Source organism: Vulpes vulpes, chromosome 12 (assembly GCF_048418805.1).
Source record: "Vulpes vulpes isolate BD-2025 chromosome 12, VulVul3, whole genome shotgun sequence".
Classification (NCBI taxonomy): domain Eukaryota; kingdom Metazoa; phylum Chordata; class Mammalia; order Carnivora; family Canidae; genus Vulpes; species Vulpes vulpes.
The window spans coordinates 132,134,371-132,157,035 of NC_132791.1; the positions used below are offsets into that span (position 1 = coordinate 132,134,371).

A 22,665-nucleotide genomic window follows, 5' to 3' on the forward strand; every position below is an offset into this window, starting at 1 on the left:
GACCTGATGCCCATTGGGTGCTGAAGCATGAGATTTCAGCACTCTGGTGCCATCACAGGCTGTCCTCTCACTCCCATCATAATGCCCTACAACCGGGCGGCCAGGGCGGTCCTCCGTACAGTGTGTGCTCTGTTAGCGTCATTCCCTGCCATGGCCCAGCAGCTTCCCTGTGTGGTTGCCGTGTCAAGCTGCACGATGTCTGGGACACCTGGGGCGCGGTCAACTGAGTGCCCGACTCTTGGTTTTGGCTCAGGTTGTGCTCTCAGGGTCCCGGGGTTGAGGTCATGTCGGGTCTGTGCTCAGCAGGGTGTCTGCCAGAGTCTCCCTCTGCCCTCCTCATCCCCTCCCCTCCCTGCTTGCCTGCTCTAAAAAAATAAATTTTAAATAAACAGAACAGCTGCACGGTCATGGAGCTTCACAGTTGGAAGGTTGGTGGCATTTGCAATGGGACGGTCCCCAGTGAGGCTGTCTGTTGCCTTAGAGGGGGCCCTGGGACCCCTCCCCACTGCCCTTCGTCCAGATAGCAGGATGGTTGCCTGGGTGTCCTGCCATCCCCGTGGGTGGTCATACGTGATAAATGCAAGTGCACAGCCCAGGACACCACGCAGGGAACGGGTGTCACTGACTGTCTCCCCACCTCCCCACCCCGGTGGGAACCCCGGTTCCTTCTCCCCCAGGGCGACCCACCATCCTGATCCACAGATGTGTCCCCTGCGGATGGGTCCCTGACACTTTGCTGTGCATGCTGGAAACCCAAGAAGCAAGCATAGAGCAGGGACAGGTGGTGCTTTCACTGTGACGGGAGGAGCCCGGGCTCCCTTGGGACCCGTGTGTCCATGCAGGAGGTCACAGCAGGTCAGGGGCGAGTCCTTGTGTTTGGAGGGCGTGTGGACGAGCCGGATCCCGTGGACCTGCGGGAGAGTGCGGGGCTTCACCCTGTTTGTTTCCCGACCGTGCTGACACTGGTGGCATCCCTAACATTAGACACTGCTGAGACTGGCGGAGCCTCGTGGTTCGAGTTTGCACTTCCTTGCCATTGACCAGGGATGCAAGCCTTCCTGGTGCACACTGTGAAGCGTCTGTCTGGGGTTCTTTGCTCGTGTATTATTTTCATTGTTTTAATTACTGATTTCTGAGGCTGTTTGGTGTGGGCAGCTGGCAGGCGGACGTGCAGCAGCGTGGCTCACCTGTGCACTTCCTTGTGGTGGCTTCTGAAGGAGGAGCTTCGAGTTTTGAGTAGGATCCGTATGTTGATGTTTTCCTGTGCAGTTGATTTTGTTCTATGACTGGTCTCAGATGGCTTTGCCACGCTGGGGCCCCCAGACATTGTGTGCTCTTCTGAGTGTAGTGGCCACAGTCGTAGCCCAGTGAGTTCCTGGCTGTCACACCAGGGGCTGCCTAGCCTCGCGGCCTGTGGAGGTGTGCTGTCAGGGCGCCACTGTGAGTCCTTCCCTTTGTGTGGGTCAGGACATCTAGAGCAGGTGGTCTGGTGCCCGGGGTGTGAGCAGCTGGCTGCCAGTGTCCCGGGAGTGCCCGGCACGCCTGCAGGTCTCCCATTTCCAGGACTCGTGCCACCCCCTGGTCAGAGGGCTCTGGGGAGGAGTGGCCAGACCTCTGTCCAGTCAGAGGGGCCTGGGATGCAGCGTCTTCCATGTGCAGGCGCCTTGGCCCAGAGTCCTGGTCCAGCAGCCCCGGGCCCATTGGCATCCATGGGGCATGTGCGTGGGTTCTCCGCTTCCCCCGTTACTGGCCTTGAGTTCGGCTTCTTCAGCTGGCTGCAGTGGGTTACATGTTGTCCTGTCATCCAGCACTTTCCCCGTCGTCTCTGGGTGTGTGTCCAACTGCATCATGTGGACTTTGGGGAGGGAATAGATGAGTGAGATGTGTCCCATCTTTCGCCTTTAGTTGTTTAAATGTAGCTGTTATTCCTTTGAAGTGTACAGAGAGCCTGATGCAGCTGTTGGAACATCCAGAAGCATCCCCAGCGGCTCAGGACTGGTGGTGGCACAGCACCTGGGCTCTTGTTGGAAAGGCTGCAACCTCTGCTCTCTCACAGGCCCAGGGGCTTGCTTGGCCCTTGGGATCAGGGAAGCTCCATACTTTGGTCATCGTTCAATTTCCCTCCGCCTGGAGTCATACCTGAATATACAAAATGGCATATTTTCTTGCTTTTGATTTTAATCCTTGGTTTTATTTCTACATAGTGTCTCTGCCGCCCAGTTAGCAGAAAAGGTGGAGGTGGCGGTTCTGGAGCATCTGCAGCCTCTCCTGCTCAAGGCCCAGGTAATGCACTTGCTTCCCTTTGGACGTTCTCAAAACGGTTGGCGTCCGTTGCTGAGAGGCCACCTGGCCCTCCCCTGCACACTGTGGCCGTGGCTGTGGCCGGGTTCTCCAATGCACCAAGACACAGACACGGGGCAGAGAGGAAGCTCCACTTTTGAGAAAAGGGAGATTTTAGTTTAGGGAACGAGTTCAGGTTCTGATTTCCATCCTCAATGAAGTAGATGTGGTGGTGTTCGCCTGGTCCTGGCCCACACCCTACAGTTTGCAACAATGGGCACACTTTCCTGCGGGCGGCGCTGGTGCACATGCGGTCCCTCCTGGAGGAGGAAGTAACAGATGCAGGCACCGTCCACCGTGGGCCGGAAGCTAGCAGCCTGTCCGGACCCCATGGGTCCACCGGTTATGGGAGTTGTCTGGTCTGTGTGAACAGATGAGCTGAGGGCCCATCACGTGTACATGGCGTGTGGTGTCCTGGTCCCTGAACAGGCCACCGGAGACAGGTATGCTCCGTGTATGGTATGTGCTGCCGTCACTAGAGGCCTGGGAGGCTTGGGCGTGGAGAAGATGGGGGCTCCCGGCCACCCACTGGGGTGGCCTCCTCGCTCGGCACCCAGTTGTAGGTTCTTTGGGTGGAGACACAGCTGCCCCAACCGAGTTTCTGAGGGGAGGGAAGGAAAGGACAGACACCAGGACAAACGTGCACCTCTGCACATGGCCCTGAACAGAAGATTCCTGCAGAGCCTGGCCCAAGCTGGGAGCAGCTCCACGCAGCAGTTCCCTGGTCCTGACATGGGCTGTAGGTCCTCATGATGCACAGACATGCTTGTCTCAACAGAGAGTCAACTCCTCCCTGGAGGCAGATGCTAACCCGAGGGACCAGCCGCCCACAGATACGGCAATGGCACAGCCTGTGCAGGAGGTGCGTGTGGGTGTCCAGAGGATGTTCGGGGGCCGGGGGGTTCTGCTTGGGCAGTGGGAGCTGACGGTTCCTCTGTGGCTGGTGGAGTCTTTGCACCCACGTCAGGAGCCGCTCACCGAAGCATCTGGACCCCGGGGCTCTGTTCGGGGCTCTCTTCTCCCGAGGACAGATTGTGGCCGTGGTGCTCAGGGCCTCCGTGGCCTGGTTTCCTCCTCACCCGGGGCCTCATGTCGGTGTTTGGTAGGCACGTGCCCAGCTGGGTAACAAGTGGGATCTGGCCTGGCACAGAGAATGCTGGGATTGGAGAGGACTGGTATTGGGCTCGTGTGGGAGTGAACTTTCCCGTCCGTGGAGCTCAGGTTGTGGGGCGGGGGCTGCAGGTGGTGCCCGGGACCTGCTGGGGTCTGGAAACAGTTGCGGCCGCCCGTGCAGAGCAGACACGGGCAAAGCAGGTCTGCGGGCTTGGGGCAGTGGAGCAAAGCTGCCCATGGGCTTGGAGCAGGGGTGGGGGTGGGCCTGGGGAGCACGTCTGCTGGGCCGAGGCCTCACTGTCCCAGCACACCATGGCAGAGTTGGGTCAGAAGGCTCCTGTGCTGGAGCCCAGAGCCTACCATCCACACGCAGCCCGGTCTCAGCAATCCCGTCCTGGCCGTGTCCCCGTGCCGTCACTGTGTTTGAGGGTTACCAGCCTCACTCCTGAGAATTACTCTGTGAGCATACATGGGTGTGAGGAGACCCCGCTGCCAGCAGCTCGCGTCCCGGTTACATTGGCCCATGGCTGAGGTCCCAGGTGGCACTTGACAGCATGTTGGTAAATAACTGAACAAACAGTGGGGGAGACCCCAGGTGTTGACTTGTGTGCCTTGCTCACAGTGTCCCAGGACTTGTCTCCAGGAGGTTGGGGGCATTTGGTCTCCTCGTGAACCACAGTTCTCTGTGGCCTCACCATCTCTGATGCCCAGAGGGAGCGTGGGGAGGTTTGGGGATGATGTGTTGCTCTGGCCATGCATCGACCCCTGCAGTGTGTCTTTCCAAAACTCAGGAGTGTTTTTTTGTTTTTTTGTTTTTAAGATTTTATTTATTTATTCATGAGAGACACAGAAAGAGGCAGAGACACAGGCAGAGGGAGAAGCAGGCTCCCTGCACAGAGCCGGATGTGGGACTCAATTCCAGGACCCCGGGGTCATGCCCTGAGCCAAAGGCAGGCACTCAACCACTGAGCCACCAGGGATCCTTTTAAGATTAAAAGTGATGTGCACATGGCTAAAAATTCAAATAGCTCAGCTAAGTGTGATGTGACCAGCTAACCCATACTACCAAGAGCAGCTACGCGGTGTGGGACCTCGCTTCTCAGTTCATACGGCTGTGATGCCGTCAGCGTGGGCTTGCTTCCTCTCTGCGACGGTGCTGGGGTCCTTGACATTCTATTCCTGGCCGATGGGAAATCTTAAACATGAACATACGTCTTCATTCACTAGACCCATGTGCCTGAGTTTGCATTCTCTATATTTTTCTGTAATTTTATTCTGATTTTTCAGCTGATTTTTGTTTCATTAAAGATTTTATTTATTTATTCATGATAAGACATAGAGAGGCAGAGACACAGGCAGAGGGAGAAGCAGGCTCCATGGTGGGAACCAGAAGTGGGACTAGATCCCGGGTCTCCAGGATCATGCCCTGGACCAAAGGCAGTACTAAACTGCTGAGCCACCTGGGCTGCTCTGGAGATTTCTTTTAAGAAGGATCGGCTATTCTTTTTGAAGTGAATTTTGACACTTTGTGTCTTGGGGGAATTTATGCATTTCATTTTTTAAAAAGATTTTATTTGTTCATAGAGAGAGGCAGAGACACAGGCAGAGTGAGCAGCAGGCTCCATGCCGGGAGCCTGACGCGGGACTCAATCCCAGGACTCCAGGATCGCGCCCTGGGCCTAAGGCAGGCGCTAAACCGCTGAGCCACCCAAGGATCCCCTTTCAGCTGATTTTTATTTAGAGTTGTCCATTTCTTTATATTTTTAGTGGCCATTTTTATTTTTTTCTGTCATAGGATAGAATGTTTTTTTTAAGTTGCCATGGCAGGAGCTGTTCAACGGCTGTCTCCACACGCATGGGCTCACACAGCCCTTTCAGCTCTGAGGCAGGACTGTTCCCGTCCCGCAGGGGGTGAGCACATGGCACAGTGGGCAGAGCCAGGATTCCGTGCCTTGCACGTGCCCCGTTCTAGAGCCTAATGCCCTCACTGCCCAGCAGATGTTCTCTGAGGGCCTCCCTCAGACTAGATGGTAGACGTATCTTAGGATCTGAAGAAACGAAGCACATGTGGCCATGTCTACAAAGCATAAAGCACATAGTGAATGTAAGAAATATAAGATCAGGAAATGCTAGTAGAGGCCTCCAGGGTCATGGGTACAGAGAGTGAGGACGGGGAGCCTTGTGGCATCAGGAGCAGATGCTTTACAGAAGCCTGGAACACACCTGTCACTGTAGTGTCACACGCCCGCCAGTGGACTGTCCTGGGCACAGCCCAAGACAGCGCCGCCCTACCGCACAGGAGGCCACTGTGCTCTGGGCTTGCTGAGGGGATGGGCGCCAGGCTTCCTGGGGGTCCCTGGGCTACTTGGCCAGCGTCCCTTCAGGTCTTTGACTGCCTTTTCCCCCCCTCACTTCTCTCTGCTCTCCGCCCTCTCCCCTCCACCCTTCCGCCCTCTCCCTCTTCTTCCCCTCCCTCCTCTCCCTCCCCTAACCTTTCCTCCCCTAACCTCCCCTCCCTCCTCTCCCCCCTCCCTCCCCCACCTCGCCCTCTCCATTCTCTCCCTCCTCCTCCCCGCCCCTCTGTCCCCTCCTTCCCCTTCGCCCTCTCCCTCCCCCACTGCCCTCTCCCTCCCCCACTGCCCTCTCCCTTCTCTCCCTCCCCTCCTTCCCCTCCACCCTCTCCCTCCCCTCCCTCCCTTCTGCCTTCCCCTATCCCCCTCTGCCCTCTCTCTCCCCTCCCTCCCTCCCTTCTGCCTTCCCCTCCCTCCCCTCTGGTCTCTCCTCCCTCCCTTTTCTCCCTCCCCCCCTCCCATCCCTCCACCCTCTCCCTCTGCTCTCTCCCCTCCCTCCACCTTTTCCCTCTCCTCCTTCCCCCCTTCTACCCTCTCCCTCTCCTCTCTTCCCTCCTTCCACTCTCTCCATCCCCTCCCACCCCTCCCTCCCCTGCCTCCTCTCCCTCACTTGCTTTGTAGGCTGCTGTCCTGGACCCACTGAGGGACCATTTGGAAGGCTCAGCTCCCGTGGTGGGTGGCAGGGACAGCCCGTACCTGGAGACCCTGATGCTGCGGATGGAGGAAATAGAGGTGAGGTCTGGGGCCGCCCCCAACACTTCTGCTGCCCAGGTCTGGAGAGTCATGCGGTCCTGGGCCACAGCACAGCCTGACTGCAGCCATGTGGGGCCTGGGGACAGTCACTCATCCTCCCCAATGGTCAGGTGTCCTTGAGGCTAAGGTGAGGAGGTATCCGTGGAACCCAGGGGTGGCCGTTCTCCTCCCTTGACTTCTTTGGTAGGTAATGACTGGAGCCAGGACCATCAACATCCCTCCTGGTGTGGGGTCCCAGCAGGTCCCAGACCCTCTTACCTTCTTGGGTTCCCACGATTCACAAGGCTTTTATCACACGTTTAGACCTCAGATCTGCCGCGGCGCAGCCCTGGATTGTTCAACGCAGGGACATGAGACACAGCGAGGGGATGGGGTGTGGCCAGGGTCCCAGAGCTGGGGTTGCTGTGAAGGAGACACATCGGGAAGACAGTCTTCTGTTGGTGTTTGAAAGAGACGTGTGGTTTGCTCTGGTGCTGCCACGGGGTCCCCTCTCAGGGCAGCTGTCGGGGCCTGCAGCATCTGGCGTGAAACACACGGCTCACGTGGGACGTGGTCAGTACTTGGCATATGGCACAGTCCTCTTGTCACAGCAAGTTCTGGGGGATGGTGCTGTTCTCTGTTACACACGTTACAGCAATTGCTTCACTAGTTTTAGACTTTGCCTCATGAGCTCCCATCCTGGCCTGGCAGCTGCCCATCTAGCTTGGGTCTCATGTGTGGAGCTGCTGCATCCTGAGCAGTTACAGTTTGTAATGAAACTGATCTTTTCTCATAAATTAAACTTTTTTTTTTTTTTTTTTGAAGAACTACCAGGAGATCGTTCGCCAAAGATACAATAAAATCGTATACGCTGACCCTCATCATTGGATGCAGGAAGGAAAAACGGGTGAGTGTCCCCCACGTGGGTCTCCTCACCTCAAACAGGAAAGCTGCAAACCTTTGGCCATGGATACACGTGGATCCACTCGGCCTCTGTCCACCTGCCAGTCACGCTGTTTGGATGCTTGCCTTGGTTGCAGGTTCTGTGTGTGGGACCCTGAGCACAGCAACGTGTATCAGAAACGTGTTATGTTTCTTTATGGCTTTTCTTTTTTTTTTTTTTTTGAGATAGAATTTACATGTAATAAAAAGCACGAATATTAATTGTGTTTTTAGATGGGTTTTGGCAAATGGGTCCGCTTTGCAGCTCCTGTCAGAAGTCAGATGTCACCTCAGAAAAGTCCCTGCGCTCGTCCCCCATCGGGGGCCCCACCGGCCCGGCTCCACTGTGCGGCTTGCGGGCTAGGACGGCACGCACTATGTCGCACGGCCTTGTCCCTCACTGGTGGGAGCACCCTTTCCCGCGTCCCGCGGGCTGCAAGCATGAGGCGAGGCTCCACAGGCCAACACGGAGGGGCTGGCAGGGCCGGACGCCCACCTTCCCTGGCTCGTGGCCCCGTCCCTCCAGACACTGCTTCCTTGTCACCCATCCCTACCTGCCCTGGCGGTCAGGACCCTGGCCTTTCTGGCAGGAGGACACTTGGGCCCACCTGATAGTTCAGGATGCTCTCCCCATCCCACGGTCCCCAACATCAAGTCCCCATTGCTGTAGGGGATGCTCGCAGTGTCCAGGACCATTGGCAGGCATGTCGGGGGCCGCTGCCCTGCTGCCATGCTCGGGTCAGTGCTTATCGCGGGCTTCTCCTGGCAGGCACGCCCTGTTCATCATCTGCCTGTGATCTATGCTCGGTTACGTCTGGCTTGGACTGTTGGGGGTATGTGTGCTGTGAACACAGTCACATATAGTCGTGTGTGGATGTCGGCTTCTGTTTCTTTTGGATAAACCGGAGCAGGCTTGCCAGGTTGCAGCATGGGGGTGTAACTTGGTCATGGACTACTAGGCCTCCCTGCAGAGTGGCATTGCCCACTGAGGCCAGTGGTCAGTGATTGTAGCTGTGGCGATGGGCGTGGACCATGTCCCCTCAGTTTTAATTTCATTTCATTGATGAATAAGGACATTTAGGGTGTTTTCCTGTGATTATTAGCCAGTGTTGTGTGTCTTCACAAGGCCTCCAGATACTTTGTATGTTTTTAAAAATTGGGTTGTTTTTTGTGCATTACATACGTTGTTTTAATACCAGCTTTTCTGGGATGGGATTCAGGTTGTGTAGGATTCACCCATTGGGAGCGCAGCTCCATCTGTTGTGTGCTTGCAGAGTGTGCAGACCTCACCCCGTCCGACTCCAGCATGCGTCCCCCCGGAAGGAAGCCCTGTGCGTGCGGCCGCCTTGCCTTGGCAGCCGTGAGTCTCCTGGCAAACATCTGCCAACATCTTGCCCGGTTTTCTCAGATGTGTTTTGTTGGAAGCAGACGTTTTTAATAGCGAAAAGTCTTAGGTCAATTTTTTCTTAGATTCTCGTGTTTGACCTAAGAAACTGTTGCATGCCACCAGGTTGAGAAGGGGGTCTGTTGTTTTCTTGGAGGAACTTTGAGGTCTGGTTCTTACGTGTGGGTTCATGGTCTGTTCCCAACAATGGTTTGCCTGTGACCTGAGGTAGAGATGAAGGTTCATTTTTCTGTTTTCTTCCTAAAAGAAGGCCCTTTGTTCTTGCCCCATTTGTTGAAAAGACGTGCACATTTCTCCTCGTTTCATGAGGGGCAGATGCAGGCCTGTGAAGCTCCAGCAGGAGGCCCGTTTCTGGAGCGGGATGGTTGGTTGCTCATCAGCGGCCACTCTGTGGATGCGGGGAGGTGCTGGAGGTGTGCACAGAGCAGGTGCACAAGCATCGGGGGCGGGAGGCCGCAATGCTGCCCAGGTCCAGGCGGGGGTTGGGGGTGTCGGGATGCACCCACCACACTGCACTTTCACAGGAGGGTGAGCCAGGTGAACACAGAGCTCGTCTGGGCCTGTTGTGTTTTCTGTGATTCCCAAGCCCCTGTTCTCTCTGCGGCTCATGCGGCCAGCTGTGGAGCAGCTCTGGGAGGCAGGTCACATGGCCCCACCTATGGGGGCTCCCCCATCCCCCTCTGGAGCTGGGCCCCCCTCCCTTTCTTCCTCCCTCCCCGCCAGCTCCCACCCACCTGTCATGACCACCGTATGTCAGAGTCGCTGCTGGAGGGTCTCCTGTCCCACCTAAGCCGCAGGTTCCTGAGCCAGTGTGTACCCTCCTCCGTTGCGTGTCCTACGACACGTAGCATGGGCTTCCTGGCCTGGGAATCTGTGGCTTCCAGCATCTGTTGGTGTGGGAGCCAGGTGCTGGGGTGGGTCACCCTGAGAGCCGTTTGGCCCCTGGCCATAGAGTGGGCAGCCTCATGCAGAAGCCCATCTTACCCAGGACTCCCAGTGGGCATCCCCTTTTCCAGGCCAGTTTAGAGGTCTAGTGGCTGCTGATGACTGTGTGGAGGCCAGCGCACCCTGGGGAGGTGTCCTGCAGACCCCGAGAGCTGAAGCTCCCACCCTGGAAGTCCCAGTGGGCATCGTGTTGCCCTTGCTCTGGGTATGAGCTCATTGGCATCACAAAACCTCACAGAGGGTGATTTTTATTTGTGCGGCATTCCATCTGTACCTTCCTCTCCTTGGGTGAAAAACTGAAAACTTCTCAGTAGTATTTTTACAGAAACGGACACAGGCAGCATCTCTACCGTGTAGGAAATCATGGTTGTATCGCTGGGTCAGGCCCGCGGTGCCACTTACCTCAGGGAAGGACATGCTTCCTTCTACACTTGGAACACATTTAATATGATGAGTAACCCGAAGCCCAGAAGAGCTGTCGAGCTGCGAGGTCTAGTCAGTCAGTGCTGACTGTGCTTGTGCAGGTTCCCAGCCAGGCTGAGAGATGATCAGGATCGGCTCATTAGTGTTGAGATGTGAGCGCTTTTCCTTCCCCAGTCACAAGACCATTTAAAGGTCAAACGGTCGAGACTCCCCAGCGGGTGGCTGGTCCTCACTGAGCCAGAGCCCAGGGCTTTGCACACATTGGTTCGCGGCACGTCCTTGGGGCTCACTGGTCGTCTCACCGCTTTCTTATGGTGACTTTAAATTTGTCTTTTCTTGGGACACCTGGGTGGTTCAGTGGTTGAGCATCTGCCTTCAGCCCCAGGCATGATCCTGGGGTCCTGGGATCGAGTCCTGCGTCGGGCTCCCCGCAGGGAGCCTGCTTCTCCCTCTGCCTGTGTCTCTGCCTCTCTGTGTGTCTCTCAGGAATAAATAAATAAAATCTTAAAATAAATAATAATGATAAAATAAATTTGCCTTTGCTTTGAAAACCAGAGCGTTTTTGCACTGCTGGCTGCCCCGTCAGGCTTGAGAGATGATGGTACGGCCTCCTGAGGGGCCTGGGCACTAGGACGGCGCTGGGAAGCTTGCCGGCCTCTCTGTATGTGCGGTCACTGTTTGCCTCTCCTCTTCTAGAGCAAACACTCGCAGCAGTAAGTGAAAGGCCTCTCTCTCCTCATCCAATCAGGATCACCAAGACCCCCGCTCGCAAAAACCCAGACGTGAACATCGTGCTGGAAAGGCCCCAGACTGGCAAGTGAGTGGGCTGGGGTGGCTGTGTGTGCTGGCTGGCCCGTGGTGTTGGCACATGCGGGGCCCTGATCCCCCAGCCGGGCCTCGCCACGCTCTTGGACAGGTGCCAGCGCCACCTGGCTTGTCTTTCCAGGGCAGTGTCACAGGGCTTCTGCCTCCAGCACTGCCTACAGGATGGGGACCCCTTTGCGGTTGGGCGGTCAGGGTGGGTGGGGGCCTTGGGTTTGTTCAGGTGGAAGGAAGACAGGCCTTGTGATCTGGGATCCCAACATCTCTGTGCCCATTTCTTCTTTGTGTCAGTTCCTTGGATGAAAGCGTGGGGCCCGATGAGAGGTCTGACAAGAGAGGGGTTCCCCTGCTGCCCCCTCCAGAGGACTATCCGCGGAAGGAAGGCCAGGCTGCCCTGCGGGTGCCCCCGGACCTGCGGCACAGCATTGGCGACTACTGCAGCCGCTTCGAACAGTACCTCCGCCTGGTTGGGCATGAGGCCGTGGGCACCTTCAACCCCTGGCTGCTGGCTGAGAGGTCAGTATTGTGTCTCAGCCGCACCTGAGAGCCAGGTGCCCGATGCTCACCTACGGAAGGCTGCCGGGGAGACTGGGCTGTGTCTGGGCCCATCTGCGGGCTTTGTCTGCCAGCTGCCACTTTGGGCAGGGGAGCTAGAGGGACAGGTGTGTGATTCTGCGTGAGGAGTGCTGGGCAGCCTGCTGTCAGGTCTGGGACAGGATATATGACACCATAGGGTGCGGCAGGCAGGTGGGGGGTGGCCACCTGGGTCCTTTAACTCCTGGATGGGGCCCTTCCTGTGCATACACGGTGCTGTGACAGACACGTGTACATCCAGTCCTTTACCTGCGCCAGATGCAGATCCTGTGTGGGGCGGCACCTGACACTGGAGCTGCAGACCGCAGCCCCTCCCCACCTCCCACCCCCCCACCCCCCGCCCCTGGCCCCTAATGGTGACCAGCCCCTCCACAGCAGCCTCAGGCCAGGGGCAGGATGGAGGATGGGATCACCTCTTTCAGTGGCTGATTCTTTTAAATGCTTCTGCCCCTTCCACGCGGCTTCCTGCACACCGACCCCCACAGCCCGATAGGCCCCTTAGTCTGTCTCTGGCCTCTGCCCCCAGTTTTCTCTGAGACCCTCTCTCCTTCCACCCAGATCAACTGGTGGCTTGCATTCTGGGCGTCCCTTCACCACCACCTACACATCTGGAAACCACACCCCCGCCCCCAGGGCCTCCACCTGGGGCTTCTCTCTGGTTTGCAGTGCACACCTTGCTCTGTGTGGGGAAGATGCTCCCAACACGTCAGGTCCTCATGCTCCCTCCATGATCCACACATCCACGTGGCTTCCTTCTTTTGCAGGAGAGGGCAGGTGGAGGCCTCATTCCCTGGCTCTCACCTGGGTCCCCCCCCAACTCCCCTGCCATCATTCCCTATGCCTGGGGGGCCATTGGCCTCAGGTTTCTCCTCCCTTGGAGCTGCTAGTCTGTTTGGATCCCACCTCCCGCCCCCCCCTTCCTTCTGAGTCTGGGTCGTTTTTCATTGGGTCCTGTCCCCTCGTGGCTGAGGCACATCTGTTTCCTTCTGTGGTGGGATCGTGTATGGTCCTTTGGCTGACCCTGAGCCTTCCTCTTGCGGAGTGTCTGGGGCCCAATCTGGTTGAGCCGCACATGTATTTTCTAGAAGGGGAAGGGGACGGGGAAACCTGACTGGTTCCGTGTGGTCACTTGCACACCATCCCCAAACTGACCGGTTGTGGGTCACCCGGCATGTTGGAAAATCCAGAAAAGGCCGAGGAAGACGGTTCTCTGAGGGTCCTTCGCGTGATTCTGCCATCCTGCAGACATAGGAAGCACTCAGCCCATGAGGAGCACACAGAATATGGGCACCTGGTCCCTCCAGTGACGGTTCCCACACATCACAGCTGCGGGGAGGTTTCCCTCCCCGCCTCTCATTCCTTGTGTGCATGTGCTGTAGGTCGGGGCTGCAAGGACTGGATCTTGGAAGAGCAGCCAGGGAGCGCCATCATCCCAGAGCCGCGGGCATGAGGGCAGTGGGTGTCTCGGCGCCTCCTTCCCCCCAGGAGAAGCGCTCCTCCTATTGGAGAGCAGCAGACATTGTGCACGGGCAGAGGTGGGAGCGCTCGCGGCCCAGGCAGTGATGTGTTTATGGGAGCAGACTCGCCAGGCGTCTGGGACACTTGTGATCAGAAAGGGCAGGCGGAAGCTGCATGTTTATCTGTCCACCCTGAATCCCCACCTCGGTCGTGTCCCCAGTGGCTACGTAAAGCATGAAGCCATAGGTGACAGCAGGCAGATGAGCAGTACAGGGTGGAAGGCAGCATGCAGCCAGACGGGGGTGGAAGGCCCGGCAGACGGGAGAGCCAGTGCCAGCCAGGGTGCTGCCAGGGCCGTGGAGACTGGGGATGAGGAGCCAGACACCCACGCTTGAGCACAGCCGATGGGCCAGGCCGGGCGCCACAGCAGGTGGACCCAGAGAAGCAGGGAAAGCCCCAAACCAACTTGGAGTCAAGGACACAGTCACCCCAGGAACCGAGCCCGGGATACAGTAAGAAAGGGGGAAGTTCTTAGAAATTAGAGGCGTGATGGCCACAGTAGCTCACCGGGGAGCTTTGCGTGAGAAGTCAAGTCTCCCATTAGGAGAGGAACGGACCCGAAAACAATAGGGTGTGTGTGCGCGGAGCTGGTGTGCATGTAGGGCTGGGAGTGCGTGGGGCTGGCGTGTGCAGGGCTGGGTGTGTGTGCGGGGAGCTAGGTGTGCGGGGCTGAGTGTCCACAGAGCTGGTGTGCGTGTGCATGAGGACACCCACTGCCTTGAGGCAGGAGCAACATAAGCAGCTGCTCCCAGGGGCTCTGGGCTCATCTGGGGACGTGCTGACAATGTCTGTGGTCAGGCTGAGGTCAGTGCTCACGGGAATGCAGGGTGGCCGCTAACACAAGAGCGGAGAGTCAGGGTCCAGGTTGCGGCATGAAGATTGTCACAGAACCTCACGACACCCGGAGGCAGGAGAAAGAAGGCAGAGGATACCCCACATTTTCGTAGCAGGAGCTGAGATGTAGCAGAGTCGCATTACCTGGAAGAGACCATGCATGTCAGCGGGATGGGGGGGCGGGGGGCAGCTCAGCGGCGGCACCAGACGTCCAGGTGGGGCTCTGTCTGTCTGTGGGAGTCACACGTCCCTTTGACCCATGTGAAGGGGCCCTAAGTTGGACCAAGTGGAAATGTGCACCTCCTGGTATTTCCCATAAACAAAGTGATTTCGGGGAAAGGGCGGCAGCCGGTGGTGGGCGCAGCATGGACCCTGAGTGCGCCCTCGGTAGAGGCATAACCACAGCTGCACAATAGCTTCCGCTGTGTGGGCGTCTCTGGCTGGGGGCTGCCCGCTGTGCACACCTGCTGTGTGGGAACTCGATCCTGCTGCAGGGCGGACGCCACGCAGACACTGGCGGACGTGAGTGCACTTCGGTCGGTGGGCAGCCTTGGGTTCCTGACTGTCGTGGTCCTTCCCGTGATGTGCCTGAGTGGAGCATTGCGGGCAGGGGTAGGCTGTGGGGCCCAGGCACTGCCCTCTGCTCTGGGAAGTGGGGCCTCTCGCCTCCCCGCCGCCCCCTGTGTGAGTCCCACTCCGTGGCCCCTCCGCTTGCAGCCCTGCCGTTTGTCTTCCAGCTTCTCCGAGGAGCTGGTGGACGAGGCGCTCGGGGCTGTGGCCGCGGAGCTGGAAGATGCCTGCGAGGATTATGCGGAGGCTGTGTTCACCTCGGAGTTCCTGGAGCCCGCGACCTGAAGGTGCCCCCTCGGGGCTGGGGTCTTGCCCGTGGCTGTGCCTCTGCATCTCCTTGTTGTGTTGACGGCTCTGGTGGTTGATGATGGAGGCGAGGTGCTTCCTGGGGCCCAGGAATCGTGAACGATGACAATATAATATTTTCTCAATGTGTGATTTTCCTACTGAAGTAACTGTGTTCGTCCCACTGCTGAGTTTGGGGACATGAGCGTTTGGACAGGTGCCAGCAGGTGTCCTTCCCTGGGGCCGCCAATCCCTGGAGGCAGCCAATCCCTGGGGCTGCCAAAGGCTCCTGTGCTTTGGGCCCGCAGCTCACGTGCAGATGGAGCCTGGTGCCCCCTGCTTGGTCACGGCCCTCAGCCTGCTTCTGCCCCACAGATGAACTATGACGTCCAGACTATGGGGTCGTAGCTCTGTCAGGGTCCTCGAGAGGGTCCTAGGCTCTGTCCCTGCGTCCCGGGCCGGTGCTGCCTATGTGTGTGACCCATGGAGGAGCCGGGGCAGGAGGAAAGGCCCGGCAGATGCGGGGAAGCCCTGGTCCTGGAGAGGAAGACACGTGGGGCCACGGTAGCTAGGTCCTCACGCCCCCGCCCAGTGGTGCTTTTCCAGGAAAGCCTCTGATTTTCCAGAAAAAGAAAAGGAATGTGCATAGAAATAAGGCCACTTCCTGGAAAAGTTTCCTTCCATCGGCAGCCTGAGGTGTGTATGTGCCACGAATGACAGGTGGCATGAGGCTCCCCCAGGGGCAGGGGGAATCCTTGTGCCTGTGGTGTGGATACATGTTTGGGTGACCACGTGAGCTGCTGGGTCACACCGACTCCTGCAGAACCGGGCTGCATGTGATGCAGGGGATCAGCAAGGCTCTGGGGTCAGAGGTCTTCACCAGGAGGGCACGTGGGCACAGGGGTCGGCGGGCAGTGGCTCCAGGAGCTCCAAGTGGCTTGTGGGGCAGTTTGTAGTGTGCGGATTCTTTAAATAAACTCAGGATTTTACATCTGTGCGTGTCTGCCTGAAATCATTCCGCCTCCCTTCTCCCCAAACACAGGACTGTGACTTAGACGCCCCGCCGACACCTGGAGGGCGCACCAGGGCCTCTGCTGCCTGTCCACCCCTTCCCCCCGCCAGAGAAACGGCGGTAAGGTTCGTGTTCATGGAGCCTTCCCTGGACGGGATGCTCATGGCACTGCATTCCTGCTTCCAGGGGAGACCGGGCCCGGCCATCTGACCCTGATGCACCTGCTCCTATGTGGAGCTCCGCTCCAGGGCACCCTCCTGCCTCATGGGCCGCAGGCAGTGACCCCACGCTCCTCACCCCCCGCCCTGCTGGGAGGGTTCCACAGGCCCAGGTCTCCGGGTTTCCCTGCGTGGACACTTGAAGAAGGGAAGGGCCGTGGCTGTGCTGCCCACCCCACAGCCAGGGTCCCCTGGGCCCAGGCTGACGACCCAGCTGGTCCCTGAGACGCCTGTTCTGAGGCTGGAGGCCAAGGCTGGGTGAGGGGCCGCCCTCTACCCGCCTCCCCTGCTGTACGCCTCTGTGTCGATCCTGCCTGGTATGCTGGGTGGGGTGGGGTGGGATGGAGAGCCGAGATTCCCCCCGGGACATTGGTCACCGGAGGATGGAGGAGAGAACCCACCCCAGCAGGGACATTGGTCACCGGAGGATGGAGGAGAGAACCCACGCCAGCATCTCTGGATGTTGGCTATTAGCTTTGCCCCAGGAGCCTCCCCGGCCTCCACCCTCCTCTGGGCCTTCCTGCCCATGACCCCAGCTTCCCCCTGCCTCACTATCGAGCCCAGCATGTGGTCCCCACACACCTTCATCGCTTGTGGCCGCGGACAGTCTCCCGGGAGCTGCCAGGACTTTGCAGTCCGGGCCACATCCTGAGGCAGGGGTCGCAGAGCCAGTAGGGGTAAGCCTGGGGTTGTACAGACTCCGGGACGGGGCGTGCCCCCTGCGGCCTGTGCTCCGGTTCCGTGAATGCCTGTCAGGTAGACAAGCTGGGGTGGCTGACAGACCGTGGGGGACATAACTTGCAGCATGGCATCCAGCCTGAAGTGTTCACGGTGCCCCTGCTCTCCTGTGACTTCAGCAGCCCCAGCCCTGCCCTGGCCTCCACCTCACCTCCTAGGGGCATCCTTCCAAGCAGCAGGGGCCCCCACCTGGTGACACACTACACACCCAGCGCCCTGGCCCCACAGTCCCTGGGGGCCCCTTCCTGGCCTGTAACAGGTCCATCCTGACCTCACCCTGGGTCACGTGCTCCCCGCAGCCACGCTGACGGACCAGGCGGGGATGGGAGGGCAGCTTCGCTTCGAGGGCAGCCAGGGCACCTGCCCGGGGACGCCTCCAGAGCCACTTGTCTTCCGAGGCTGGGCAGCCTGTGCTCCGCTTGTGGAAGGTTGGCTGCCTGCCATGGAGACGCAGGGACAGCGGAGGCCATTCCCTCCTCCAGGGGCCTGAGCATGGAGGCGAGAGAATGAGAGAATGGGAGCTGCGGTTGGGGCCGAGGGGCTGACTCCTCTTTCCTGAGCCAGGGCTGTGTTGTTGGTGGTCTTCATGGGGGAGGTGGCATTTAAAAGGGGCCTTGAAAGATGGGCAGGGCTGCGGCAAGGGCAGAGGGACCTGAAGGCAAAGGGAACGGCCCGGAGGGAAGGCCACAGGTGGAACATGGTATGGTTAGGTGAAGGCAACAGGGCGGGATGGCCCCCCCAGTCCCACAGGTGGCCCCAGGCACGCAGCTCCCCGGCTGTGTCCACCCTCCCTGGGAAGCAGGATCCACCCCAGCCTGGGTCCCGGCCTTTCCTCCGTGTCTACACGGGGGAGCCCCGGCCACACGCCCAGCCTTGTCTGGTCCAGCCTCACAAAACCCAGCCTGGGACAGGTGTGTGAGGATCTGGACGCTGCCCCCGACAATGAAATGGGGCACAGGGGGACCCATGAGGCCCGTGGGAGGCCAGCAAATCCTGGGGCCGAGCCTGCAGGAGGCTGAGGGCCCATGGGCAGCCTCTCAGTGGCTGGCTCCATCCGTGGTGGCCTCCTCACATGTCTGCTCCTGGTGACAGATTTTGCATCTGCTCAGTGTGATGGGGACCTGCAGGACATCCTGGTGCTTTGCTGCTGACATTTACTCCGGGATCATGAGAGAATCCCAGCGGCAGGTCCAACAGGGAACAGTGCAGTCCTCCCCGTGAATGTGGGCCCCGCCGTTTTGGCATTTGGAGGGAGGTGGAGGGGTGCCCACGTGGCAGGAGGCGTCTGGGGGATACCATGAGCCCTCCCAGTGTCCTCATGAACTCAGGGGTTCTCGCCTCAGGCAAGATCCCGGCCCCCACCCCGGCCCTGACCTGGGGCCTGTTCCCAGCTGCACAAGTGGCTTAACCAGTGGTCAGGGTCTTGATGTTTGGAAGGGTCGTCTCTGAAAGTCTGGTAAAAGCTATAGAAAACATGCAGACACATGTACATGCATACAGGCATGCGCACACACATGTACACATACACACGTGTGCACCACCTGCATGTACAGACCTATGCACACATACAGAACACACTGCACACATATGCACATGCACACTACCCATGTGTACACAGTGCACATGTGCTCACATATACACACAATCATGTACACCCATGCACACAAACATGACGTCCACGGTGCACTATTATGTGCACACATACATGTGCATAGTGCACAGACAAAACAGTGCAAACATTTACACGGGCATGAGCACATGTATGCACACGTACACACATGTAACACACAGCTGCACTTTCGGGGGCTCACAGAAGGCCCCCTCCCAAGTGCTCCGCAGCGTGCCTGTGTGCTCAGCAGGGCCCCGCTGGAGGTGTGTTCTGACCACACTCTGGGTGGACCGGGGAGGGTCCATTGCCCCCCGTCCTGCAGAGCCAGGGTGGGCCAGCAGCACTGAGCCCGAGGTCCCATGTCTGGTATCCCCAGATTTGCAGTAACCTGGCGGGAGGCAGAGACCTGCCCAGGCTGGTGGCATTGGAGGCCCAGCGGCTTTCACCAAGTTTTACTTCCTGCAGGTCAAAGCGGAGTTTGAGTGCCAATGACCACAGGTGTCGTTATTCCCCAGGTGTGAATGCTCAAGACGCTAGAGACCACGCGGGCCATAGTAGCCCCTGCAGGGCAGCGGTGCCTGGGGGATGCAGGGGTGCCACCAACCCAGGACCTGGCGCGTGGAGGGGTGGCAGGCACTGGTGACCCTGGCTCCCCTGACACAGCCCCTGGAGGTTCCCGGCGCCAGTAACTCTGGCCTCAGGACCAAGCGCTGGGGATGGCGAGGTCCCGAGCATCTGATCTGGGTTCACGGTGCAGCCTCCCCTCAGAAGCCTGCGCACCTTCACCTTAGAGTGGAGTTAGGGTGAGACCGGATGTGCCCAGGGTCTCTGGCATGGCCAGGCTGGCCTGAGGAGCAGTGCAGAGATGCGGCCCCTCAGCCCAGCGGGCAACCGTGGTGGAGGCTGCGCAGTGTTGGGCTTGGGCAGCTGGGTTCCTGCTGGCTTCCCAGGGCGTCCACGCAGCCCCCTGGGGTCTCCCAGGCCCTGGCACACTCTACTTTTGCTTGAGACCCCAGGCGTGCGCGTGTTGCCACAGGATGTGCCGCACCATGTGCACACTGTCTATGCTGAGAGCTGCAGGTCGGTGGACACTCGCTGCTGCCCCTGGCAGTGGGGGCAGGACCGCAGGACAGGAATGGGGTGGAAGGGCTCCTACTAGACAGCGATCACCCCTCCTCGGGGCACTGGGATCCCCATCTGACCCCCAGAACTGCCCCCCCCCCCCCCCGCGTCCCCACCTGCGCAGGGAAGTGCCGGCCGGCAGGGGGAGCTGGCCTCAAGTGGGAGGCTCTGGGGGGGTCCCTCCTCGCCTGCCTCACAGGCAAAGACGATGTCAGCATCTTGGGGTTCCCTCCCGGGACCCCAGATCTGAAAATGTAGCGCAGTGTGTGCCCTTCCCAGCTCCTGGCCACTGCACCCCTTCCTTCTGTGAGCACAGGTGGTCTTCAGCCTTTGGAAGCGGGTTTACACCCAAAGGGGATTTGTGTTCCATCTGCGGATCCCCCTCAGCCCTCCCAACCCAGAGGGTTTCCGTGACCCTCCGTGCTCCTTCCATGGCTCATCTCGTTGGCATCTGCTCAGGGAGGTGTCTCCCGCCAGGGACATGGCTGCGCTGCCCACATCCCCGAGGTGCTTGGCACTCTGCGAGAAATCCAGTATAACCTTAATAGGTGGATTCAACTCAGTTCCAAACACTTGTAAAATTCAGCATCTTGGTCATTAGTCTGCAGCCCTACAGCAGTGGCCGGAGGCCTCCCAGGCCAGGCCGCTGTGCCCCTGTGGGCAGGGTGTGGGCCTGGGGTGGGGGCAGCAGGAGGGCGGCCAGGTGAGGGTGGGCAGGGAGCGGGGGACTGGGGAGGGGGGTACTGGGTGGGGGAGGGCAGGGAGTGGGGGACCGGGGAGGGGTGGTATGGGGGTGGGGGGGTGGGGAGGCAGGGAGAGGGGGAGTGGGGGGTTTGGGGTCCGGGGGTCCTGGCAGGCGGTCCTCCAAGGCTGCACCTGCGCAGATGGGCCGAGCCCCTGCTCACGGCTGCCCTGCTCCATCGCTGGCCCTGTCTCCCTGCTAGAGGTAAGGGGATCGTGGGTGGCAGTGGCTGCGGTTGGACGCCCAGTCCAGCTTCTGTGTCCTTGTCTGTGACATGGGAGCATCTGATGGGCTGCTGTCCACAGTCACTGAAGTACCGAACACCCGCTGGAGCATGGCGGGTCTTGGGGGGCACCGGGTACTGCAGTTCCGGGGGGAGGGACAGCGGATAGGAGGCAGAGCTCCTGGCCTGATAGGGACCCCAGTTCCTGGCAAATCCTGGGGACGGGGGGTGGACACCATGGCCCTTCGTGTGGGTCCCCACCCCCAGGCCTGTTTTGGCATATCATCCGCTGCCAGAGCCCCATGCCACAGGCTCTCCTGGGAGCCGCTGCACCCAGGGTGGACTGTGCCTCACGGCTGCTGCAGAACCCCGCCCCCCTTTTCCCTGAACCCCGTCCGCTTTCCCCCGCCCCCGACCTGCAGACATGGAGCTGAACTGTGTACCACAGTCGTGCCGAGGGACCCCGGGGGCGGAGGACAGTTCCAGGCCGTGGGCCCCGGCAGGAAGTCAGGTTCTTGCATGGGCCAGTCGTACCACGTGTCCAAGAGCAGTTTGCAATGCCATGTTTAGGGAAAGCGTGTCCCTGTCAGCCCCACCATGGCCATGCTGTGTGTGCCCGGAGTCTCCCGGCCGGGGGCACAGGCACACACAGCGAGGTCCACAGGCAAGAAGCCATCAGGTCCACGCGGCCCCTGAGGGCTACAAGAATGAGATGCCGTGTTCTTACACTGAAATGCTCCGCAGGAGGAAGTGAAGAGGCCAAATCTGCTGTCAGCGTGGACGCAGCTCAGAACCACAGCAATGCTTTCCAGCAGCTGCCAGCAGCGGCGTGGAGTCTATGCACGCTCACCCAGGACAGGGAGGCTGCACCCGTCCTGCTCTGTGCCATCATGTGCCCCGCAGAGGTAAGGCTCCTGCAGAGGAAGGGGCCCGAGGCCGGCACACCAGGGCCAGTGCAGGCGTGGAGCGGGGACGCAGACACTCGTGCACGTGGTGGGACTTGGTCTCCTGTCCTGTTGCGCAGCTGCAGGTGTGATCGGGAACTGCTGGGGTCCTTGTCACTCACGCCCACGTGTGGTTGTGCATCATGGAATCTGCGCCAACCATTCAAGAGTGTGGGGCCGGGATACAGTGGAGGCTCAGCTGACGGGTGAGCGGACAGCGAGCGCTCCTGCTGCACGTGGTGTGAGTGTGAGGTGCACACAGTGGCCTTGCTGGGGCCCCACACTCAGTAGCCCTGATGGCAAGCGCAGCTCGCCATAGTGGGAGGCAGCGGGGGGAGAGGAGAGGGACCTACTGGGCCACACAGCACAGCACAGCGGCTCCATCCCACTGTGTGTGCCGTCCCTGGAAACCCAGCCCGCAGCCCCACAGGCGTCCTGTGCTCAGCAACGCAAAGCAGGCACCGTGCCCCTCCATGACCTTGGCAGGCAAGTTCTGCGAGACGTCACCCCCACGTCCTCAGACAACACCGAGGATGTCTAGATGCTGCATCCGTGCTCGGAGGCACCCAGCAGGAATGGTACACACCCATTCAGTGTGGCCTGTGGGGCAGGGCTGCCCCAGTGGGGGGTCCTCACCAGGTCCTCACCAGGTCCGAGGCTCGCACAAGGGGTCACTAGCTCATCTTCAGGGATCTTCTTGCCTCTTCTGGAGATCGCAAGTGAGCACACGGGCCACCCGGCACCTCCTTTACTGACTCTGCTGTGCAGGGCTGCACTGGTCCAGCTCTGGGGGTGGAAGGTAGATGCAAAGGCCAGATAGGCCACAGCTGCCAGCCAGGAGGGCAGGGCGCGGGGACCCTGGGTCTCCTGTGGGGGGGCAGGAGTTGGGCAGCTCCACGTCAGGGAGGAGCCTCTGAGGCTGAGTCTGTGAACTGAGTGGCCCCAATGGCAGCAGACAACACCCGGAACTTCCTGGTGTGGGAGCTGGGGAACAGGGGCCAGGGAGGTGCCTCCAGAGGTTCGGGTAGGGCCAGAGGTGAGGCCAATGAGGCCTCAGGCCCTGCCCCAGGCCCTCCCTTAATGTGCACCAGCAGCAGGCAGGGATGAGCAGCCGTGCCAGGCCTGGTGGGCACCGCAGGACCTTCCCCGCCAGCCAGCATGTCCAGAAAGGAAATGAGTGTAG

At 59.6% G+C, this 22,665-nt stretch overlaps 1 protein-coding gene across 6 annotated transcripts in view; it reads left to right on the forward strand.

The window, feature by feature from the left end:
* The window catches only part of KIAA0753 (KIAA0753 ortholog), a 44,810-nt gene extending 28,943 nt beyond the window's left edge, over positions 1 to 15,867 (forward strand). For 3 of the 6 annotated variants that reach the window (XM_072729982.1, XM_026005227.2, XM_026005226.2), the window contains exons 12-18: positions 2,205 to 2,283; positions 3,119 to 3,202; positions 6,426 to 6,536; positions 7,362 to 7,443; positions 10,948 to 11,068; positions 11,365 to 11,589; positions 14,757 to 15,867. In XM_072729982.1, coding sequence (XP_072586083.1) covers positions 2,205 to 2,283; positions 3,119 to 3,202; positions 6,426 to 6,536; positions 7,362 to 7,443; positions 10,948 to 11,068; positions 11,365 to 11,589; positions 14,757 to 14,874 — 820 coding nt within the window. In that variant the 3' untranslated portion in view covers positions 14,875 to 15,867. The remainder of the gene's footprint in view (positions 1 to 2,204; positions 2,284 to 3,118; positions 3,203 to 6,425; positions 6,537 to 7,361; positions 7,444 to 10,947; positions 11,069 to 11,364; positions 11,590 to 14,756) is intronic. The other 3 variants (XR_003235958.2, XR_011995866.1, XM_026005229.2) reach the window with 3 other exon arrangements.
* Positions 15,868 to 22,665: the final 6,798 nt, after the last annotated feature.